The sequence below is a fragment of the Aphelocoma coerulescens genome, chromosome 9 (genome assembly GCF_041296385.1).
Source record: "Aphelocoma coerulescens isolate FSJ_1873_10779 chromosome 9, UR_Acoe_1.0, whole genome shotgun sequence".
NCBI classification, from domain to species: Eukaryota; Metazoa; Chordata; class Aves; order Passeriformes; family Corvidae; genus Aphelocoma; species Aphelocoma coerulescens.
In genome coordinates, this window is record NC_091023.1 from 19,658,802 (window position 1) to 19,678,415 (window position 19,614).

The following is a 19,614-nucleotide window of genomic DNA, read 5'->3' on the forward strand; positions in this document are numbered from 1 at the left end:
CGGCGGTGCCGCCCGAGGCCCCTCCCGGCCGTTGCCGCCGTTGCCAAGCGCCCAGAGCCGCCTCAGCCCCGGCCCTGCCTCCGCCCCGGCTCTGCGCGGCCCCTCCGCGATCATGGAGAGCCTGTACAGCCCCTCCGCCGCCTCGGTGCTGGCCGAGCTGCAGTGGGAGCCCGGCTTCGCCATCCCCGTGGCCAACGCCGAGAACAAGGCGCTGGAGGACGAAGTGAGCGCGGGCCCGCGGCCGCCAGGGAGAGGAGACCGCCCTTTCCCCGGGGCCGGGGAGGGAGGGATGGAGGGATGGAGGGATGGAGGGATGGATGGAAGCCCCACGAGTTCCGCGGAGCTGCCCGGGGAATCGGCAGGGAGATCCCCGCCTCCAAGCGTGGGACCCGCGCACCCGCATCCCCCGAGCCCCTCGGGAGCAGCAGTGCGAGTTGTGCGTTTCCTTAGCAAAGCTCCGGGTTTTCTCCTGAAATCCCTCATTTCACTGCTTTGGAGGAACGTAGTATCTACTTCTTACGTTATTTTTTCATTAATAATTGCAATGACTATTTTTAGGTAGTTGCAGGTAATAAGCATTTAACCGCAAACAGTAGCTTGACGATTCTAACTCTTAAACAGCTCCAGAAGATGCTAAAGGAAAAAGAGAACCTGCAGAATGAGTTGACCAACTTTGAGGAGCGCATAGAAGCAATGACGTCTCATTTGAAAAACGTGAGACAAGAGATAACCTTCTCTCAGGTAAATGGCCACCTCTAGCAGATCTGTTTTGTCAAACAGACCTGTTACCTGAGTATCTCTCTGTGGCTGGTGTCCCTGTATATTTTGCCAGCTTTGTTAGAGGTTTGTTAGGCCTTTATTCCAGGATTTCCACAAGAAACAGAAGTTAAACTATGTATCTCAGTGATTTTATTTGATGGTCATTAAGACCATCCAAATTCAAATTACTGTACCTAGGAAAAAGCCAGGAAGGGTGAATTTTAGAATTCTTCCTGAGTGGGGACTTTTGTAGGTATTAATAATAATTAAAAAAAAATTGGTCAAGGAAAACACTAGTGTAAGATAAAAATAAATTTATAATCTTTATAATGGTGAAGAATTAATTGCAAAATGCTGGTGAAGACTTAATTCACAGACATGAAAAATGAAGTGAGATGGTCAAGATCTAAGTCTTACACTCTGAATTAACTGACCAAAAGGGCTGGTTTAGATTTCTAAAGTGTCTTGAGATGAAGATTTATGCCTTTCAGATAAAATGTCCCAGGTGAAAAAGTCTTAAGAAACTCCCCTGCCATTGAACAACTTCTTAATTTTTTTGGTGCTAGATTCAAGTGTTAATTTGAATTAAAAGAAAGATTAGACAATACATAAATACTGCTATAGGCCAGCAGGGGAGGTCAGTCTCAGCACAGAACAATAAAATATTTTTGCTGTGCCTCCTGAATCTGATGTAAAGTCAGTGGTGATCAAGAGACTAAGATTTTGATGTTGAAAGTTTAAGATCCTGAATCTTGAGTGAAAAATCTTAGAATTGAATTTTTAGGGCTATAAGATGTTGATCTGTGGATACTTGATACAAGGTATATATATGTATACATAAGGATACATGTATTTGAAATATTAAAATCAAACCAATAAATTTTCTCTGAAAATTCCTTCATTTACATGGTGAAACCACTCCATGTCTGACTTGGGATTTGATTTTGTGTAAAAAAAATGGTTTGTTGATGTATGCCTTTTGTTTATTGTAAAATACTGAACTTTATTATTCTGCAGTCTCTTTACAAAGCCAAAGAGAATGAAATTGAAACTGAACATCACTTTAAAGCCGTTGCTGAGAGAGAATATGGACGTCTCAAAAATGACATGAAACGACTGAAAGATGAGATAGCTTCCTTGAGACAAAAGAAGAACATTCAAGAAGTAAGGTTTGAAATTTCTGGAAGAGAACACCTATACTGCTGAATTTTATGGCTTGTCCTCACTTGCACATACAGCAACAGTAGTATAAGTTAAGAATAGCTAATAAAAATTAAAGCTTATAAACTGTAGTGGATGATCTGGATGGGCTTTTCCCTGTGTAGGTGAGTGACACTGAGGATCTCCTTGCATAGACTGGTCAAGACTTAGCAAATATTAATTAGATATTGAAAGAGTTCTGTTCTTAATGCCAGATACACAGCCACACATCCATATCATCGTATTTCTAATGCTCACATGTGTTTTCTTAATGGTTTAAAAATTAAATTGTCAGTGGCAAATCTTCTCTACATAAAATAAACTTGGGTCATGATTTCAATATCAAAAATGTAAGTTACAAAGTAATCTAATGCTACCCAATCACAGGTGGTTTTCTGGGTTTGGAACTGTCTCTTTTTCCTTCTATTAATTATTTAGTTTTTTTTAATCTGCTCTTTTTCTTCTGATTAAGGCTGTTTGTAATCTCCAGTCTCTCAGAATAGGTAGCAGGATGAAGATATTCACACTATTCAGCTGGATCTAGATTCTCTCATTTTTGTGTCAGGAAGTCTGTTCACAGTCACATGAAGAGGTCACATTTGAAAATTGATATGTAGGATAAGGGTCTAACAACTTGGCCTTAATGAGTGAGAGAGAACTTTTACCTTTTGATGCCTCAGATCAGTTTATTGTGTGGAACAAATACCCTGCACATGGGTGTATCTTGCCGGAGGTTGACTTTTCTGTTTAAAATAATTTGCATTTTAAATTTGTGGCAACCTACTGTCTTGTTTCTTCTTTAAGACCAGGATGTCCAGTAGCATTCCTCAAGTATAACACACAATTAATAAAAAAGAAAACTATCAATTCTGTGGGCAAGATGTGGGTAGAATTGTTACAGTAGCTTGAAGTGGTTGCTTCAATTACTATTCAACGAATATTACACATTTGATATTGAGCCTCTAATTTTCTCTTATTTTTTTAGAACACTATAAATAAAACCACTAAGAAGCTGGAAAACTTAAAACAACAGATGAACTGTGATGAGGAACTTCTGGAAAGCTGGATAAAGGAAATAAATCGTACAGATAATGATGCTATTGCAATCCAGAAGTATGCACAGCAAGATGAAGGGAAACTAGGAGTAAGTAGCAAAGACAGCAATTTTCAGAAACCAAATGGAGAACCATTTTATCACTTGAAGACCTTGTTATGTTATCAAGTGAGATAAAAGGAGGACAAGATTTTATACAATACTGCTTTGAAACTGGTTTCCATTTAGCACAATGGTGCAATTCCATATGAGGCTCATTTTAAAGTCCAGAGAGAACAAGTTTTACAACAATGAGAAGCATAATTGAAGACATTAATTTGCTTGTTCATCTGGGTAAAATGTAACTTTTTTTGAGAGGGTGCACAGATAGATTATAAAGTCTAGAAAACAGTGCCACTGAATTAAGAGGAGTTTATTCAAAAATTCACACCAAGTACAGATGAATAGTGTAGGATTTCACTTTAGAACTGAAGTTGTTATTGCTGAGAACAAAGTACAGCTACTTCAGTGTAGCTACCTGGAGTAATGGAAGATATAGACATATTTATCTGTATAAAGAAAGATTCCAGTCAAAAGCTCAGAGTTTATAAGGGTGAGTTCCTGAGCATATTATTAATTTAGAGATAAGTAACCCTGGTTATGATTCTTTTTAGCCTTTAAATAGAGTGAGGAGAAATTTGATTTTTACTCACTGAATACTTAACCCAGAAACTTTAGTTTACACACAAACAGTCTCACTGTTGTATGCCACAGACACCACACACATTTACACACTGTGGAGGGTTACTTTGGCCTTGCTGCACTCTGGTTCTTATGGCCATTTGTATTGACTGAAAATGTGGGAGGCTACACTGTCAATTTTTTGTTCCCTAAAACACAGTAAAATGGATGCCTCAATAATCCAACCCCTGATTGTAGCAGGGCTTCAAGAATTCATACGATGTGATTTATTTATTTTCAAATACTTCATTTTCAAATACTTTCATATCCTTTCATTTTAGGCTTTAACCCTTCAAATAGAAAAGTTGACCATGCAAGCAAATCAGAAGCGCAGAGCTCTGGATAATGAGCTTACAGAAACCATGACAGCTCAGGTTTGTGCTTAAGGTTCTCAGAGATCCCTTGTTTATATGTGACATTTTTAACATCAGAAATCATGGGGGTGCTTTCTTTTAAACAGATGGAGCTTGACAGAGCAGCTGAAGATTTTCGCAGAGTTCATCAAGAAAGGCAAGAAGTCATCAGGCAGTGGGAGAATGCAATTCAACAGATGCAAAAAAGAGATCAGGAGATTGATCATTGTGCTTTGGTAAAACTGGTGTAACTGATCCATATCTGGGTTTTGGGGTTGTTTTGTTGCTTGTTGGTTTTTTGGTTTTAATTAACATGAAAACTACAATATAATTTTATGATTAGCTAATGCTTTACTTGAACTTTCAAAATGCACAATTTTCACTGAATAGCTATAAACCTGTCAGGTAAAGTAAGCATCACTAATGCTGGTAATTTTCCTGTTGAATTTCATCTGTTTCAAGTCTACCTGAAGTTTTGCTTAGCTTTTTTCCCCCAATTCAATCAATCAATAATTATTTTATTTTCATAAGAGTTTACAGTGTCTTTTTAAATTATTGGAATATTTTGGAAGTTTCCAGTCCAAAACAGTTGTAGTGTTTGCTGTGATGTATCCATGGAACAAAGTAATTTTAGGAATGATAACTGAACTCAGGCCAATAGTAATCATAATAGGAATTGATTTTCTGATTGTACTCTTTATTAATCTAACACAACTAATGGAAGCAAATCGAAAGTGTTTTTATTCTGATAGCTAATTGCAGAGATAAAACAGGAGATCCGAAACAAAGAACTTTTGCTGAGAGAGAAGACTTCCTTTTTGGTAAATGAAACTGTTAATAATATGGAATATGAAAAGAAAATCTCTTCTGCTGAGCGGGAAGCAAACAACCTCCGAAAGGAATACCAGGCTCAGGATACTCGCAGGACTCAGCTGCAGGATGAGGTAAGGGTGACCAAAGAGTTCAGGAAAACAACCTGAAACTATAACTGAGGACCAGATGGAGGAAATACAGGAATAGTATTTCCTTTTCTCTGGTTTTATACTAAACTCTTAGTAATTCAACAAAATGTTGCTTTTCTCAGCCTACTCCTGTTTATTTGGATCTGAACCCTCAATTTAATCCTGTAATTGAGAGTGGTGAAAAGATTGGAATGTATTCTCTGTTGTGTAGGTGTAAAATGGATGAATTTTCTCTTAAATGGTCTAACACTGTCAGATGCCTCAGGAGGCTTCTTTCTTTTAGCATACACAGACTTCAGTATTACATAAAGATGAGAGAAATCTCTTCCAGATTCTAAACAATTCCTGGTCAGTGCTCTCAGAAGTGTGTGTTGGTGGGCCTTGTAGTCAGGTTATAGTTCCTGGGGAAAACACATGCATGTGTTTTCACGTGGCTTTCTAATCAAGATGCAGTAGGACAGGGCTGCCCTGTGAACAAGTTGTGCTTGATGCTGTCCATACTTTGCACTTACATCTGGAAATGAGCTGCACTGCTTAATTACTTCAATGCCTGTAGAAGTATTTCTAAGAAGTAATTCAAGCTTCATGGCTCTGTTGAGAAGAGATACACTTGTATTAGCTGAGTAAGTTTTTTTCTTAACAAGAAAATGGTAACACTGGCCTAATCAGCAAGCTTGGTGATTTTTGAAAAACCCTGCATCTGCTGTTGCCTTAATTTTGAATAGCTTTTCTGTAGCAGGTGGTTCATAGACTGATCTCCTAATTAAACTGTAGGTAGCTCAGACAAGGTGTAGGCTATTAGATTACCCTATAATTCATGCAAGCTTGAGGGTTTGTAGAATTGGTCAGTTTTCATCTCAAGCTGTGAGATTCTTGCTTGAAGTTTTTCCATAATTAATACTCTCTGATGGGATAATAGAACAGTCTCCCCTTATTAGAGCATTTGTGGCATGCATGTGAGAAACAAGGGAAGAAGGAAACAGTTCAGCCAACAACGTGACCTCTAAGAAACTTGCTATACATGCCCTTGATCAGGTTTCTTCATCTGTGAAAGTGAACACAATTATACTTATGCTGTTAAGTGATACTGTGAAGATGAAAGAGCTACTGATTGTAAAGTATTCCTATCCTGTTTAATGAGTATATGCTGTCATGTATATTTTACCAAATTAAGTATCTGTGTATTTTTGTCACAGTGATGTCTTAATCAAAATAATTTTATGTGTCCAGAAAAGTTTGACATAGAAATGTTTATTAGATATATAATGTTATCCATGTTCACAGAGGACCTCAGCAAAGTCAGCTCTGCACTATAAAACCACAGTTCCACTCATACAGATGCTGTTGGACAAGAATTGCAGCCCACAGCACCTCTATAATTCTTTCTGTGTTCTTAATTATTATTTTCTCCCACTACTCATACTATGTAAATTAGTCTATTGAATTTATTGGCTGGGCCAATTTATAGTGCCTCAGAATTTGCAGCACTCCTCATTTGGAGAGCACTGTTTAAAAGTAATGGAATGCTTTCCAATAAATAGGAAAATATAATTTTGAATATCTTAACATGTACCAAAGAAAATAAGAGCTCAGTTGCTTGATTTTGTAATTTATTAGCTGCAGGCTTTGAAATCCATTGTGAACAGAACTGCTTCTGATCTAGAATCTTTGAGAACACAAGTAGCCAATCTGAAGAAAGAAATCCAGGGGAAAAAAGCCAGGTAAGAAACAGACCTTTAAAGATAAAATTGGTAAGGATTAGTAATACAATCAAATCCTTGAGATAGCAAAGAACTTTAAATAATGTTGATGACTGAAGCCTCTAACTTTCTGGTTACTTCATGTCCTGCATAGTTTTTGGCACTGGGTAATTTAGGCAAGATACTCCTGGGAATGTTTGTTTTTAAAGAGTGTGAAAAAAATCAGGGCCTTGCGTATCATAGGTTGAAGTTCAGACTGAGGCAACTGCTCAGTCAGATTGCTGCTTCCTTTTGGCAGCATTGTCTAGGCAACCTTCATTTAACTTATGTCATTTTGTTTAGATTACGCCTTCTTAATGAAAAAAATGCAAGTCTTTCTGAGAAACTGAAGCTTGTGATTGAGGAGTCACTCAGTTCAGAGGAGAAAGCTTTGAGGTTTGAAGAAATATTGAAAGAAGAAGAAAAAAGTGTTGAGGTAAAAATGTTTTTCGTGATTTCTATAGAGGAGTCATTTGTATTTGCAAGCTTTGTATTTTGAAATGATCTCTTTAATTTTAGAATTTTCTATTAAAATGAATGTATTAATATGTCATGTAGCTATTTCATCAAACACTGAAGTAATGTGCATGTGGATATGTCTGTGCTGAGAAAACTCTGGAGGAAAATAAGTGATCCTACTAATTCAGACTATATTAATACAGGAGTCTGATACCCATCAATAAGGTTGTTAAAAAGTGAGACTCTTGTCAGGATGGCTTTTCAGTAACACTGCGACCAAAAACTTCATGGCTCTAGTAAAACACCACCAAAATTTATAAACCTGCAAAGAGCTGTGATTTTGGCAAACAGTTAAAAAATATTTTGGAATCTTTTAATCAGATTTGGCTGGCCTAGTCTGCTCTTCATTGTTTAATTCTACTACATGATACTTTGACACATCTAACTTGTGGACTATTAAATAATGACTGGCTCACTTCAGATTTCGTTTTTGTGAATAAAGATTTTGATCTGGGAAGTGCCATATACAAGCAATAATAAGGTGACTATTTTTTTAACATGCCTAATAATACTTTTATAAACTTAAAAACCCACTTCTTAGGTTGGAAATGTAAGTATAGGAATAAAAAATCATTATCATCTGATAAGCTGTAAAGGGCTTTTGAATAAATGCAGTGTTGTAATGCAATCTTCTGAACTTTCCTGCATTTCAGGAAATGCTTTTACTCTTTTGTCATTTTGCTACTAATTCTCTTAAAGCATTTTCATTACTTAACTTCTGACTGAATATGACAGAAATATTTTTTTAACTTTTGCTGGACAACTGAGCATTGGATATGCTGAAGCTTTCATTTCTCTAGAATGACCAGTTTTAATTAATGTGACAGCAGGTGTCCCACACAACTGACAGCAAAGCTGTATTTGTGCATACCACTGTATGCTCTTTTTTTTTTCTTCCCTGTTTTGTGTTTCCTGTAGCATGCATGTGAAATAATGCCTTGCAGTAGATTGAATGTTATTTTTCAAACTTTTTAACTCCACAGGCATTAATCACACATTTTAAATATACTTTCGGAAACTAGAGACAGGGTGTCTTTCCTTTATAGAGAATTTCTTAAATCACAATCTTTACTGTTTTGGCTTTTCAGATAATTTAAAAACAATTTCTAATGGTGTAGCATTTCATTAAAATGAAAACCTCATTTGCTTCCCCTTAAGACAGTTTCCAGGGTGGCTAAAGCCTTAGCAGGGTTTCTTTACTCGTGTCTGTGGCGGATAACCTAAGATGACATTGAGCTTGGCAGCTCCACAGCTCCAGGGGAATATCTGAGCTAGGATGAACTGTTCTTGAACAATGTCTGTAATGTATTAGTCAGAAGCCTCCCTTCCATCACTGTTAGACACACATGGCTATTTGCTGCATCTGTTAATTTACTGTGAAGAGATATTTACAGGAACAATGTGGATGAAATGTCACTGTTTTGCTCTCTAGTTCTGTGGTACTTCTCCCTCTTCAATTTGTGGCAAAACACTGTTGCACAGCGAAGCTTATTGAATATCTTATCTCTGTTAACAACCTCACTTAAAGGGAGACCAACAATTTCTGTTAAATAATTTAGATATGCAATAAAGACCATGAGGAGAAGGTCAAATCATGATCCAGTGTCAGTGGATGAATTCATCATTGTCATTAGTTTCAGAAATACAGCTCAGTATTTGGCACATGCTTAAAGACCAGTTTGCTTCCCAAAGAAATTTCCTTTGTTCAGGCATGATGCAAAGCTCACTGACGTGTGCTACAGTCCATAATAAGTTCATATTAAACTTACACTTGCCTCTTACATCCTGAGTTTTGACTTTGGAATTGCACCTACAGCAAGTTCAACTACAAAAAAATTCTGCTGGGTAGAATGGGCAATGTGATTACAAACCCTTAGAGAAGGCATTTAATTCTTTCACCATTATTTAAGCCAGCAAGGTGCTTACATACATATTAAATCAAGAATAAACACACTATTAATCAGTGTAGAAAAGCGAGTTCTCAGGTGTTTTGCATATTAATTTAAATGTTCATCTTCAAATTCTGTACCAAACTTGAGCTAAATGTAAATGAGTCCTTTGGAACAGGAAAGGGAAATCTCATCACTTGTTTTAGGATGTACCTCACAGGAAACTGGCATGCTCAATGGCCTGAGCTTTGTAAGGTCTTTGGCTACTTGTGTGGGAGAGGTGGAAGGAGGGAGGGAAAGAATAAAATTGTTTTCCTTATTAGGGTTATGAAAAGGAAATAATCTCAATTTTAATTGTTTTCAATCCATTTCAGGTTACCTGAAATGTCTGGCATTGTCTTTTATCCTACTAAAACCTCATTTCCTGCACTGATTTAGGTGTTAATGGCAACTTACATCTGAGAAAAAGGAAGTGATTTTAGAAAGTGCAGTTTTTAGATAAACACACATGTACATACATGTGCACACACAGTGTCACAAGATTTAATAAACCAATGAAAAGCTTTGTATTCTATTTCTCAAATATTCACAGATGCTGGAGGCCGTAAGGAGGTTTGTTGAAAAGAATGACAGGAATTTAGTTTTCTGGAAGGCTGAAAAGAGTAGCATTTCTATAACTGAGAAAAAAAAGTCATGTAATTGTAGGGTAGGATTAGATTTTTAAGAAATGAATAAAAAATATTTCTCTTTCAAAAGTCAAATACTTTTTTTGCCAACCATTTTGAAGACTTACAAAATTCCATGTTCATATTAATGGAGATAGTAATTTTTTTTTCTATATATGATTAATAAAAGCAAATAATTCTTCAGAAATCAATTCTGATGTGATTAATTACTTCTTTCTTCTACTTAATGATCAATCTGTCACCAGGAAAAAGAAAATGAAATGAGTAGGTTAAAGGACCTACTTTTCAAGAAGACTCAGGAGTTAAAAGGGCAGAGGGATAAGGAGAAGATTGTTCTGGCAGAAATTGAGGGAGGTCAAAAATCACTTAAAAATCTCAAGAGTCGACTGCGCAAACTTGATGCAGATCTGTTAAAACAACAAGGATTAATATATGACCAGGTAAAATGTTAATGTATTTTCATACTATGGTCGTTTCTTGAGTCTACTGATAGCACGTTGCTTGAATTCTGTAATCTGTAACAGTTTTCCATTTTGGAAATGTTATGCAGTATCATTTGAAGACTGAATTTATTTCTGTCTCTAGATGTACAGATAAAATTGAAATTACTGAAACTTGCCAGAGTATCACCTACATTTTGTACTTGGGTCTTTCATTATTTTTTTGCATCAGCTGCTTTTCCCACTAATTCCTAAAACCCATTCTTTACTTTGATCCCTCTGAACCACAGACACCTCAGGGTATATTTTTAAAGCAATACAAGAGGTACATGCCAAAATCCTGTTATTTACTAATTGGATTATGTGCATATTTCCTATGCACCACTTTGAAAATTTGCTCTTTTATATCAGCATCCACTGGTAGCAACAAGATGGCAACTCCACTGTAAGCCTCCCTACAGCAGCCTGTGCTGAGTGTGCTTTGTTACTCTTCTAGAAGATTACCCCAAACCATCACTGCTCATCAGTCATCTAAGATATTTTGCTAATGAGGTCTATAAGCCAGAAACTACTATAAAAACAATAGCTTAATTGGGTGACTGTCCTAAAGCCAACACTTAGATCCAAGGTTTTTTGCTTATCTCAGACTATTAATTCCCTTAAAACTTATTTTAACAGGATTTTTATATTCAGCAAATACAGAGACGGCTGTCACGGTTAGAAGGGGAGGTTAATTCAGATGAAAAACAAGTTTTGGAAGGAAAAGTTGCTGAACGTAAGAAAACCTTAGAAGAAAAGAAAAAGGCATATGATGTTCTACAGTCATTGTGCAGGAAACTTCAGGTAACTTCCTTAGAACATCATTTTGACTGTGTATCATTTAGAAATCTCTGAATTAAGTAGATTGGGTCTTAGCAATTAAGAAGTTGGTATTACACTAAAGGTTATCTGAACTTTGTGTAACCCATGTGGAAAACTTCACATATTCCCTATAGCTTCCAGAAAAATAGATTACTGCCCAAGTGAGGCACCTTAGCATGAAGACAAGCATTGAATGTTGGAAAGACAAGCTGAGCTTTCATCAGGATGTGACTGTTGCAAATGTCTGAGTTTATCGTTTGGCCCATGCAGAAATAGGAGAATGCTGTTTTGTGAAGCTATTACTTTTGTATTTTTCATAAATTCTTAAGTACAGTTGCATTTAAAGTTGTCCAAAGACCCCATGCAGTACCCTGCATGAGGACATGCCATGCAGTTTGCAGAGCAGCATATGGATGCATCATGATGATGGTTCCTGGTTCCAGGACTTAAATACCTCTCATTTAAAATGAACTGGTAGCTTTTGTTGCAATTTACATTCACTGAAATAAGTTCAATGTAACTTATTTTGAAACAGAATGATGTCCAAATCACCAAGAGAAAAATTGATAAGACAAGAGAAGCAGCAAGTGGTTTGATAGTGAAGATAGAAGAACTAACTCTTTTCAATGAGAGATCGCTTCAGGAGTTAAAAAAAGCAAAACACATTAAGCAGGTACAGTATTATTTTGCAACTTTACTAATACAGTACAATTTGGTTTGTTTGGGGTGTCATCTGCTTTGCACAGTGCTACATCATTACATTCATAAGAACCCTTTCTGTAGTTTTCTAATTTATTCTTCCTTCCCAAACTTTGAAGTCATCTTCATCACTATTATCTTACTAGGCAAAGTCTTGCTTCTCCTCTCTATACAGCATAAAGTTTGATGAAGTATCAGTTTAATCCCACATTAGCTATACCACAATATCCACCAGATCAGTGGAGATGTTGGGGTTTTTTCCTCTGAGAAACAATTACCTTTAAAATAGAAAATACATTTACTGTTCAGGGATGTCTTTACAAAACACAGAGTTTTTACTCTCAGTCTGTGATGCCTAGTAATAAGTTTGGCACAGTATTGTTATTAAACTCTAAGCATTTTTTTCTAACAGATGGTTTGAATCAATTTATATTCCAATTTAAGGAATTGGAAACAAAGTGTAAGTCCTTTCCCCAAATTTTGATAAGCAGAAAAATACAGTTCCCACTCCTCCAATTATTGCACAATTTTTTTTTCTGCAGTAAGCTATAGCCTTCCTAAAGGAAGCAGTAACATAGTAGAAAAAAGCAGAGTCTAAGTAGCAGGGGAAAGAGTTTTGACTTTGACTTAACTGGTGCACTTCCTCTTCAATGAAAACTCTTTCCCTAAACATGGAACTTTTTTTTGAGGATAAAATTCAGGGGAACAAAAGAAGCTGATGACCTAAAAGTACTCAGATAAAAATTGGTCAAGTTTGGGATCATACGAGATTTTAACAGAATGATTTAAAGTATTTCCATGCTAATGAAGTTCACCATTTGCTGCTTTTCATAAGCTTTGGTATACAAAATTTGCTCATGTAACACGAATTGCAGGCCTACAGAATCTAGAATATACTCCAAGACAGTTTTAATGGTTGAAGTGAGATATTAACTGTTCCAGAAAGCTCCTTGTAAGGTCTCTTAATTTATTTGAAACCACCTAAACTGAAAAAGTTGTAGAAGGAAAAGTCTAATAACCCAAAACTCAGTCTGAATTAGAAAGTCTGATGAATTTGTGTAAAACAATTCAGGAAACAATCTACCCCTGTCACACTCACCATGTTAAACTGCTGGCAAATGAGGAAATGACAACATTTTTAAATGCAAAGCAAAAGGAGTCTTACAGTTGTATATATATTAAAGGTAAAATAATGAATAAATATTGCCTTACTAAATTATAAATAAAATTAATTAAAATGATTTCTTATTTTGATACCATTTGGCACTTATTAGGAGATGATGGTTGAAGATAATCTCTTAAAACTAGAACTGAAGCGCCTTCAAAATACTCTGTGTAATAAAGCAGAGAAAGTTCTAACACTGGAAAAACAACAACTGGAGTTAAAGAAAGCCATAGCAGAAAGAACTGAGGAGATCAGGATCCATAAGGCAATGCTGGATTCCCAGATAAGACTGTTGGATCAGGAACGGCATCGCATGAGGTAACTGTTCTTACAGAAATTAAACTTGTAGCTCTCATTGAGTACATTTTTTATGGGGACACACTAAAAAGAGAAGCATTTTACCCAGCTTCACTGTTAGAGAAATTGAAAATTAAATAAATCTTGCTCAATTATCTACCAAGACAGCTGAAGCCAGCAAGAGACCCCTTCTGTGACCCCCCCAGGCTGCAGCTTTAACCCCTCTGTGAACAGGAGATCAGTGGCCTTGCTGTGAGTGAGGATCCTCAGCAGAACTGAGAGGAAACCTGAGTCACAGACATCTTTTTACAGTAAACACTGTGTGTGTGACTCTGCCTTTTTCAAATTATTCTGGACATGTGAAGCCATGTGTCTGGAGCCACGCCAAAGTACATGAACCCGAAAAGTCGCTTTTAAAGAGGGTTTACTCCCAGCTGCTTGACAAAACTGTAATTTCTTTGATTCCAACAGTACAACTGGTTTGTTTTGTGGTGTGTTTTGTTTGGTTGAGCTTTTTCTTAACTAATGAGCTTTCCATTATGTATCCTACGTAACAAATCTCATGCATTACATATGCACCCCCTTGTAAACCAACAACACAGAAATAACGTTTCCCTCTTGTAGTAATCAGTGCAAAGTATCTGGGATGGTTTCAGCCCTGAAACCCCAGTATCTAGATTCAGCCAAAAGTGAACACTTCAGCAGCTGAACTGCCGTGCTGACCATACCCCACACAACAGCAATTAGAGTGATTTAGTGTGCCTGATGGTACCTTAACATTCCCACTGCTGGATCAGTGTGAGGCACAGCCAGAAACAGCCCCAAATCAAGACTCTGGGGAAGTAAGGAATGTTAAGGTACCATCAGCAGGGGGCAGCTGGAACAGCTCTGGGAGTGAAGGGGGGAAGGACTGTGGCACAGCCTCCCAGGATGCAGTGATCTGGGATGTCAAAACAGATTTGGCTCCATTAAGAACTGCAAAAGTCACGTAGGTAACCAGAACAAGGGGTGTTTGTGGTTGGGAGAACACAGAAAGCAAGCAAGACCAGTAGCAGCACAATTCCTGGTACAGGCTGCTGGAATAACAGGAATTTAAGCTGCTGCAGCAAGAACTGCCCACAAAACACTACCTGACAAACACTTTCTCAACCCATTTATTTTCTCCCCAAACAAATCAGTGCTGAATTTCAAGATCGCCTATGGAAAATTGATAGACTGAAATGCAGATATGAAATTTTTACTCTTTCCATGCCACCTGAAGGAGAGGAGATGAAAAGTCAGGCCTACTATGTAATTAAGGTACTTTATCAACATAATTCATTATAATTCAATTATTTAAGCTATAGATTTCCTTGGGCTCTAAGACAACCTCCTTGCCTACTGCTTACTTTGAGTCTAATTGTTCTACATTATCTGACACCATTGGTTATTTAAATGATACAGAAGTTTCACAAGAATCTATGTGGTGCCTTAATTCTGAGCAGTTTGAAAACTTCACTTTAGTGCTCATTTATTTACAAAACCACAAGAATTACTGGTCAAGTGATAATCCACTATGAACTGAAAACAATTTTATTGGAGTCTCATGTGACCTTAAGTTTTTCTAACTGTCAGTTATTTCCAGATACTCATTTTACCATATGAGGTTTATACCTTGAAAAATGTCTGCTTTCCCCTTTCACTTACCAATTACCTATGTATACTTCAGCCTTTCACTGGAAAAAAGAGAAAATCAGTCTTTATCCATAATGCAATACCCTGGTTCTTGAACAAGAATCTGTTAGTTTTGATATCCACAAATTCTCTGATTTCCTGTTAAAGCCACACACTTTTAGCTGAGAGATTTGCTCTGAAGTTCATATTAATTAAATTTCTTAGTGATGGTATTTGTGCTACTGTGAGATCCAGGACAGCAGAAGACCCTCTGCAGAAGCCGTGTGGTCACTGTGGGTGTATAAAACAGCCTCTACACCTATGGAGATTTTTCACCATATCAAATCTTCCCAGGGGCTATAGAAAATACTTCACCTGCCAGCTGTTTCTTAAATCTACTGGTCAGATCAATGAGGAGTTACAAGTGACTGATTCCCAAACTGGATGACTTCTAACAGTCTCTCAGTGGTTATATAATGTACAATCTCAAGTCTTGGATTTTGTGGGTGAAGGAAGCAGAGGTGAAGCATATGCTGTGATTCATTTCACATCAGCAGTGGAAGGCATGGAGACTGCTCTGTACAGGGTGTAGATGCTGCTGGGCATGACTAAGTGAGCCTAAGTGGAGATGCAGGTACCCATAATGAATGCACGTGGATGAAACACCTCAAAGAACTCCAGTACTGTAAATAACTCCTCCTTCCAGTTCCCTAGTCACCCAAATCTCAGTTCAAGTGGTTTTAACCCCTAAATACTGCTGTATAATAAATATTTTCTATATAATTATCATAATATTTTCAGTATGTCTGCAGTCACCTAAAATATTGGGTTTGCTTTCAGGCTGCACAGGAAAAGGAAGCCCTTCAACAAGAAGGTGATGATTTGGATGCGAAGATCTGCAAAGCTGAAAAAGAAATCACAGCTATGGAAAACAGCTTGTGTGTACTTAAAAACTGGAACAGAAACTACAAAAACTCTGTCTCAGGGACTGCCTTGAAAAGTATGTGAAATAGAAATTAGATAGAAAACAGAACTTAATTCTAAATAATACTTATTATTTAACTTTTGTGCCCTCTGCTGGCTCTGGAACCAGTAGCTCTTAAAACGTTCTCCCTCATGAAGCCAATTACTTTTTCACAGTGTATTGGAATTAGTAAGAGAGTATTTAAAAACCCCTCAAACCCTGAGGCACTGAAATACTGCCAACACCAATATAGTAATACTCTGAGATGCAGTTACTTTAAAGTGCAACTTATTTTCAAGTGAAAATTTAGTTGTATACACAGCAATAATGCTGCCTCATTGTTTGGGATCACAGGTGAGGAACTTGAGGAAAAATTGAAACTAGAAAAGGATAAAAGGGATGCTGATGAAAAATACAGATACAAACAAAGAAAGATCAAGGAACTTCAGGAAAACCTCCAGGTAAAATACAAGTAAAGTTCCAGTCAGACGAGACTGCAGCATGTAGGTAAATCCATGCAAGTCATCCTAGAGGAAAAATAGGAAATTGTCGTACAATTTTTTTTCTACTCTTTTATTAAGATACGATTTTTAGAAGCCTCTACCTCCCCTTTCAAAAAGTGAGTGCTTATTTGAATTTTCTTGAATCACACCAAAACTTCAGGTGTTTAGTCACATACAGCTAGAAGTTTCAGACTCCCACATGCACTGACAGCTGCTGTTCTGGCAGCCACTAAAGCAGCAGCACACACCACCATTGTACCATCCTGTCCAGCACTGCAGATTAAAATCCACACAGGATTTTTCTAAAATAATACAGATTTCTAAAATAATATAAAAACTGAAACAGAACAAATTCAGTTTTACTGTCATTGAAGGTGCCTCAGTTAAACAGGATTAATTTAGCTGACTTGTAATATAGCAGGCTGAGCACTAAATGCAGGCAAACAAGAGTTGGTGTTCAGGCTCCACAGCAAGGATTCACTCATGGTTCCCCTGGTTATCAAAAACCCACTTGGACCTTAAGAAAGAGCAACACTTAATTCTGATGTGTGACATTTCAGTTATAATATTATTAGGCAGAAGAAAGCAAAGGCACATGATTGTTCTACGCCCTGACTCACTGCCTATAGTCAACAATCATTCCTATTATTCTACCACCACAGGACATAGCTCTAATTTCAGAGATGTTATTTCTTAAGGTAAAGAAAAGGGACACAGATCTTCATCGGGGAATAAGTCCTTGGATATAATGAGGTATTGCAGCAAACCCATTTCTGACTTTTAATTTTTTTACATTTTATTTATTTATTTATTTATTAAAAAACCCAGTTGCCCTTATGGAGCTGATTTTATTCATTTCAGTCAAAGGTATCCCTCTTTTCCTACAGGAAACAATGTTGGGGTTTTTTTAGTATAGCTTGCACTGGTGAGTTGGTAGGGTAGTTTGTAGTCACTATGAGATACATCTTAAAACATATACCGGTAATTTCATTAACAGTACCTTTAACAGTGATGCACATTACCTGGAAGTTGCTTTGTCCAGGCCTGTATCCACCAAACAGCTGGACTGGCAGAAAGTTTAAAGTTAACATTAGCACTAATTGCTTGAGCTACATTTAGAAGTAGTAATGACAGCAGACCCTTCCACAAACACAAAAAGTGAAAGGATACCAAATCTGCTTTATAAACTAATACTACTGTTCAAATGAATTTCTAGAGCATGCAACAACACTTTGATACAGTACAGAAGCAGCAGGCCCTCTTTGAAGAGCAAAAGAAGGAAAAACAAGCTCTTATTCTGCAGCTGAAGAAAGACATTGAAGAACAGAAGCAGAAACTAGCAAGGGTTATAAAACAGGTTTGTGTGTTTATTGCTGAGAACATCTGACTTTATACTGATAGGTAGTAGTGTGGGTTAAACTTAGCAGGTGTCTGAAAAAGTGTTGTGTTTTCATAAGAACAGTGCTTTAAAAATATTTGTGTTAAGTGTTCCAGACTATCCAGAGAAATTCAGTCTCAGAGTGGAACAGAAACACAGGAAGAGAGAGACATTCATCTTCGTGAACTGAAAGGCTTCAACAGAACCGTCAACCAAGTGATAGCTGATGTTCTAGAAGCAAATCCTGGTTTAACTGCAGCCTTTCAAATGTACTTTGACAAGGTGAGCTTTCCAGTTAACTGCCACCAAAATCTTGAGTGAGAGCTCCAGCCTCCTATTAGAGTGTCTTTCAAGGACAACTCACAATATGGTAAAACAGGAAAGTGTTCACCTGCTTTCAACATCTCTTCAAATCCCAAGCCCTGTAAATGCTCCTGATATGCCAATTCTGTTATACAACCATCAGATCAACTTGTCTTTTCTTTCCAAATTTTCTAGTTCAATTTAGAGCTTCCTACAGCTGCTTCTCCTAGTGGTAGTCAAACTTCTCAGTCCCCACAGAACTCACTACCTCCTACCAGGTAAGTTCTAACACACTTGGGTTGCTTTGAGGTTTTTTTAAGATCACATGTAAACCAGCAAAATTAGTCCCTAACTGAAAGAATTCCTCACTCTTGAAGGTCTTCTCAATTGTCTCTACTTGCTGAAGACTATAAAAACTTTCTCCTTACTCTGTCCTTTAAGTTTGCTACATTTTTCTAGCACGAGGAAGTTTACTTCAGCATCCATCACAGTTTAGAAAACCCAGTAATTACAGAATAATTAAGTTTACTTTTGTTTACTGTGCTCTAACTAAAAAAAAGTGGTTTGATATTATAAAAGCACAATTTTGAGCCACGTTTTACACTTGGTAGTGTGAACAGCCCTTCCTAATTAAATAGAGAAGATATTAATGCTTTTACTGGTACCTTCTTCCCCTGTTCAATGTATGCTCAAATAGAGCCTGTACCATGCTGACCCAGTTATGGTCCAACATTCCCAGGGATGACTGAAGCCATTTAGTGGTGATGGCTACAGAGATCTCTTTAGGGACTTTCCCCTGGAACGACCATGGCTACTGGGTGGCTTCACTGTCAGCCACCCTTGACAGCTCTGTTTTAGATGCAGGGATTTCTGTATCCTAATTATTAAATTTTTTTCTTTCAGATTCCCCAGTAGAAAAACTTCAGCCTTTAGTCAGGGTTCATCAGCCAAAGTTGTGGAGCTGACCTTGCCTATGCCCACTCCTGAGGAAGCAGCAGCTCTTGGCTCACAGGCACCCAGCAGAGGCAGCACCTCCAGGATTTCGAAACGCAAGAAGTCTTAAGTCATTTTTTGAAGGCCACACTAGTTGAGATTTCTTAATTTTTGCAACTAACCTGTATCCATGGAATTACCTGGAAAATTTGCAGCTGAAGTACAATTGTCATTGTGTGGTTCTGCCACCCACCTTTGCAGGTCTCCCTGTAAACTGTGTAACCTTTTCTTCAGCAATGCAACCGCTGCCTCCCAGCGCTTATAAAGTAAATCCCCACCAAAGCTCAAACCAAGGGTTCACACTTGAGCTTACCTAGGCAATAAACACTGTTGTAAAACTTGCTCTTCTACTTCAGGTTGGGTTTTTTTACATTACTCTTAGAGAACATGCAATACACTTGCCTTCACAGACAGGGCAGGATTCCGTGGAGTAGACAGCACATGTAACAGTGCACCAGGATGAAACATCCCAGCAAA

General features: G+C 37.4%; 1 protein-coding gene across 1 annotated transcript; it reads left to right on the forward strand.

The window, feature by feature from the left end:
- The first annotated feature begins 112 nt into the window (after positions 1 to 112).
- CCDC39 (coiled-coil domain 39 molecular ruler complex subunit) lies at positions 113 to 19,592 on the forward strand. The gene is made up of 20 exons (XM_069024265.1): positions 113 to 223; positions 622 to 741; positions 1,777 to 1,923; positions 2,945 to 3,103; positions 4,015 to 4,107; positions 4,194 to 4,322; positions 4,839 to 5,030; positions 6,666 to 6,769; positions 7,091 to 7,223; positions 10,127 to 10,321; positions 11,000 to 11,164; positions 11,718 to 11,855; positions 13,156 to 13,364; positions 14,522 to 14,642; positions 15,837 to 15,996; positions 16,315 to 16,421; positions 17,680 to 17,820; positions 17,950 to 18,123; positions 18,340 to 18,422; positions 19,048 to 19,592. The coding sequence occupies exons 1-20, from the start codon at positions 113 to 115 to the stop codon at positions 19,205 to 19,207; spliced, it is 2,841 nt and encodes a 946-aa protein (XP_068880366.1). The 3' UTR covers positions 19,208 to 19,592.
- Positions 19,593 to 19,614: the final 22 nt, after the last annotated feature.

Bases quoted from the DNA above. Each gene is read 5' to 3' on its own strand.
- CCDC39 (XM_069024265.1), top strand. From the start codon at position 113: ATGGAGAGCCTGTACAGCCCCTCCGCCGCCTCGGTGCTGGCCGAGCTG. The intron at 7,224-10,126 runs GTAAAAATGTTT...ATCTGTCACCAG, and splicing joins AAGAAGAAAAAAGTGTTGAG to GAAAAAGAAAATGAAATGAG. The intron at 11,856-13,155 runs GTACAGTATTAT...GGCACTTATTAG, and splicing joins AAGCAAAACACATTAAGCAG to GAGATGATGGTTGAAGATAA.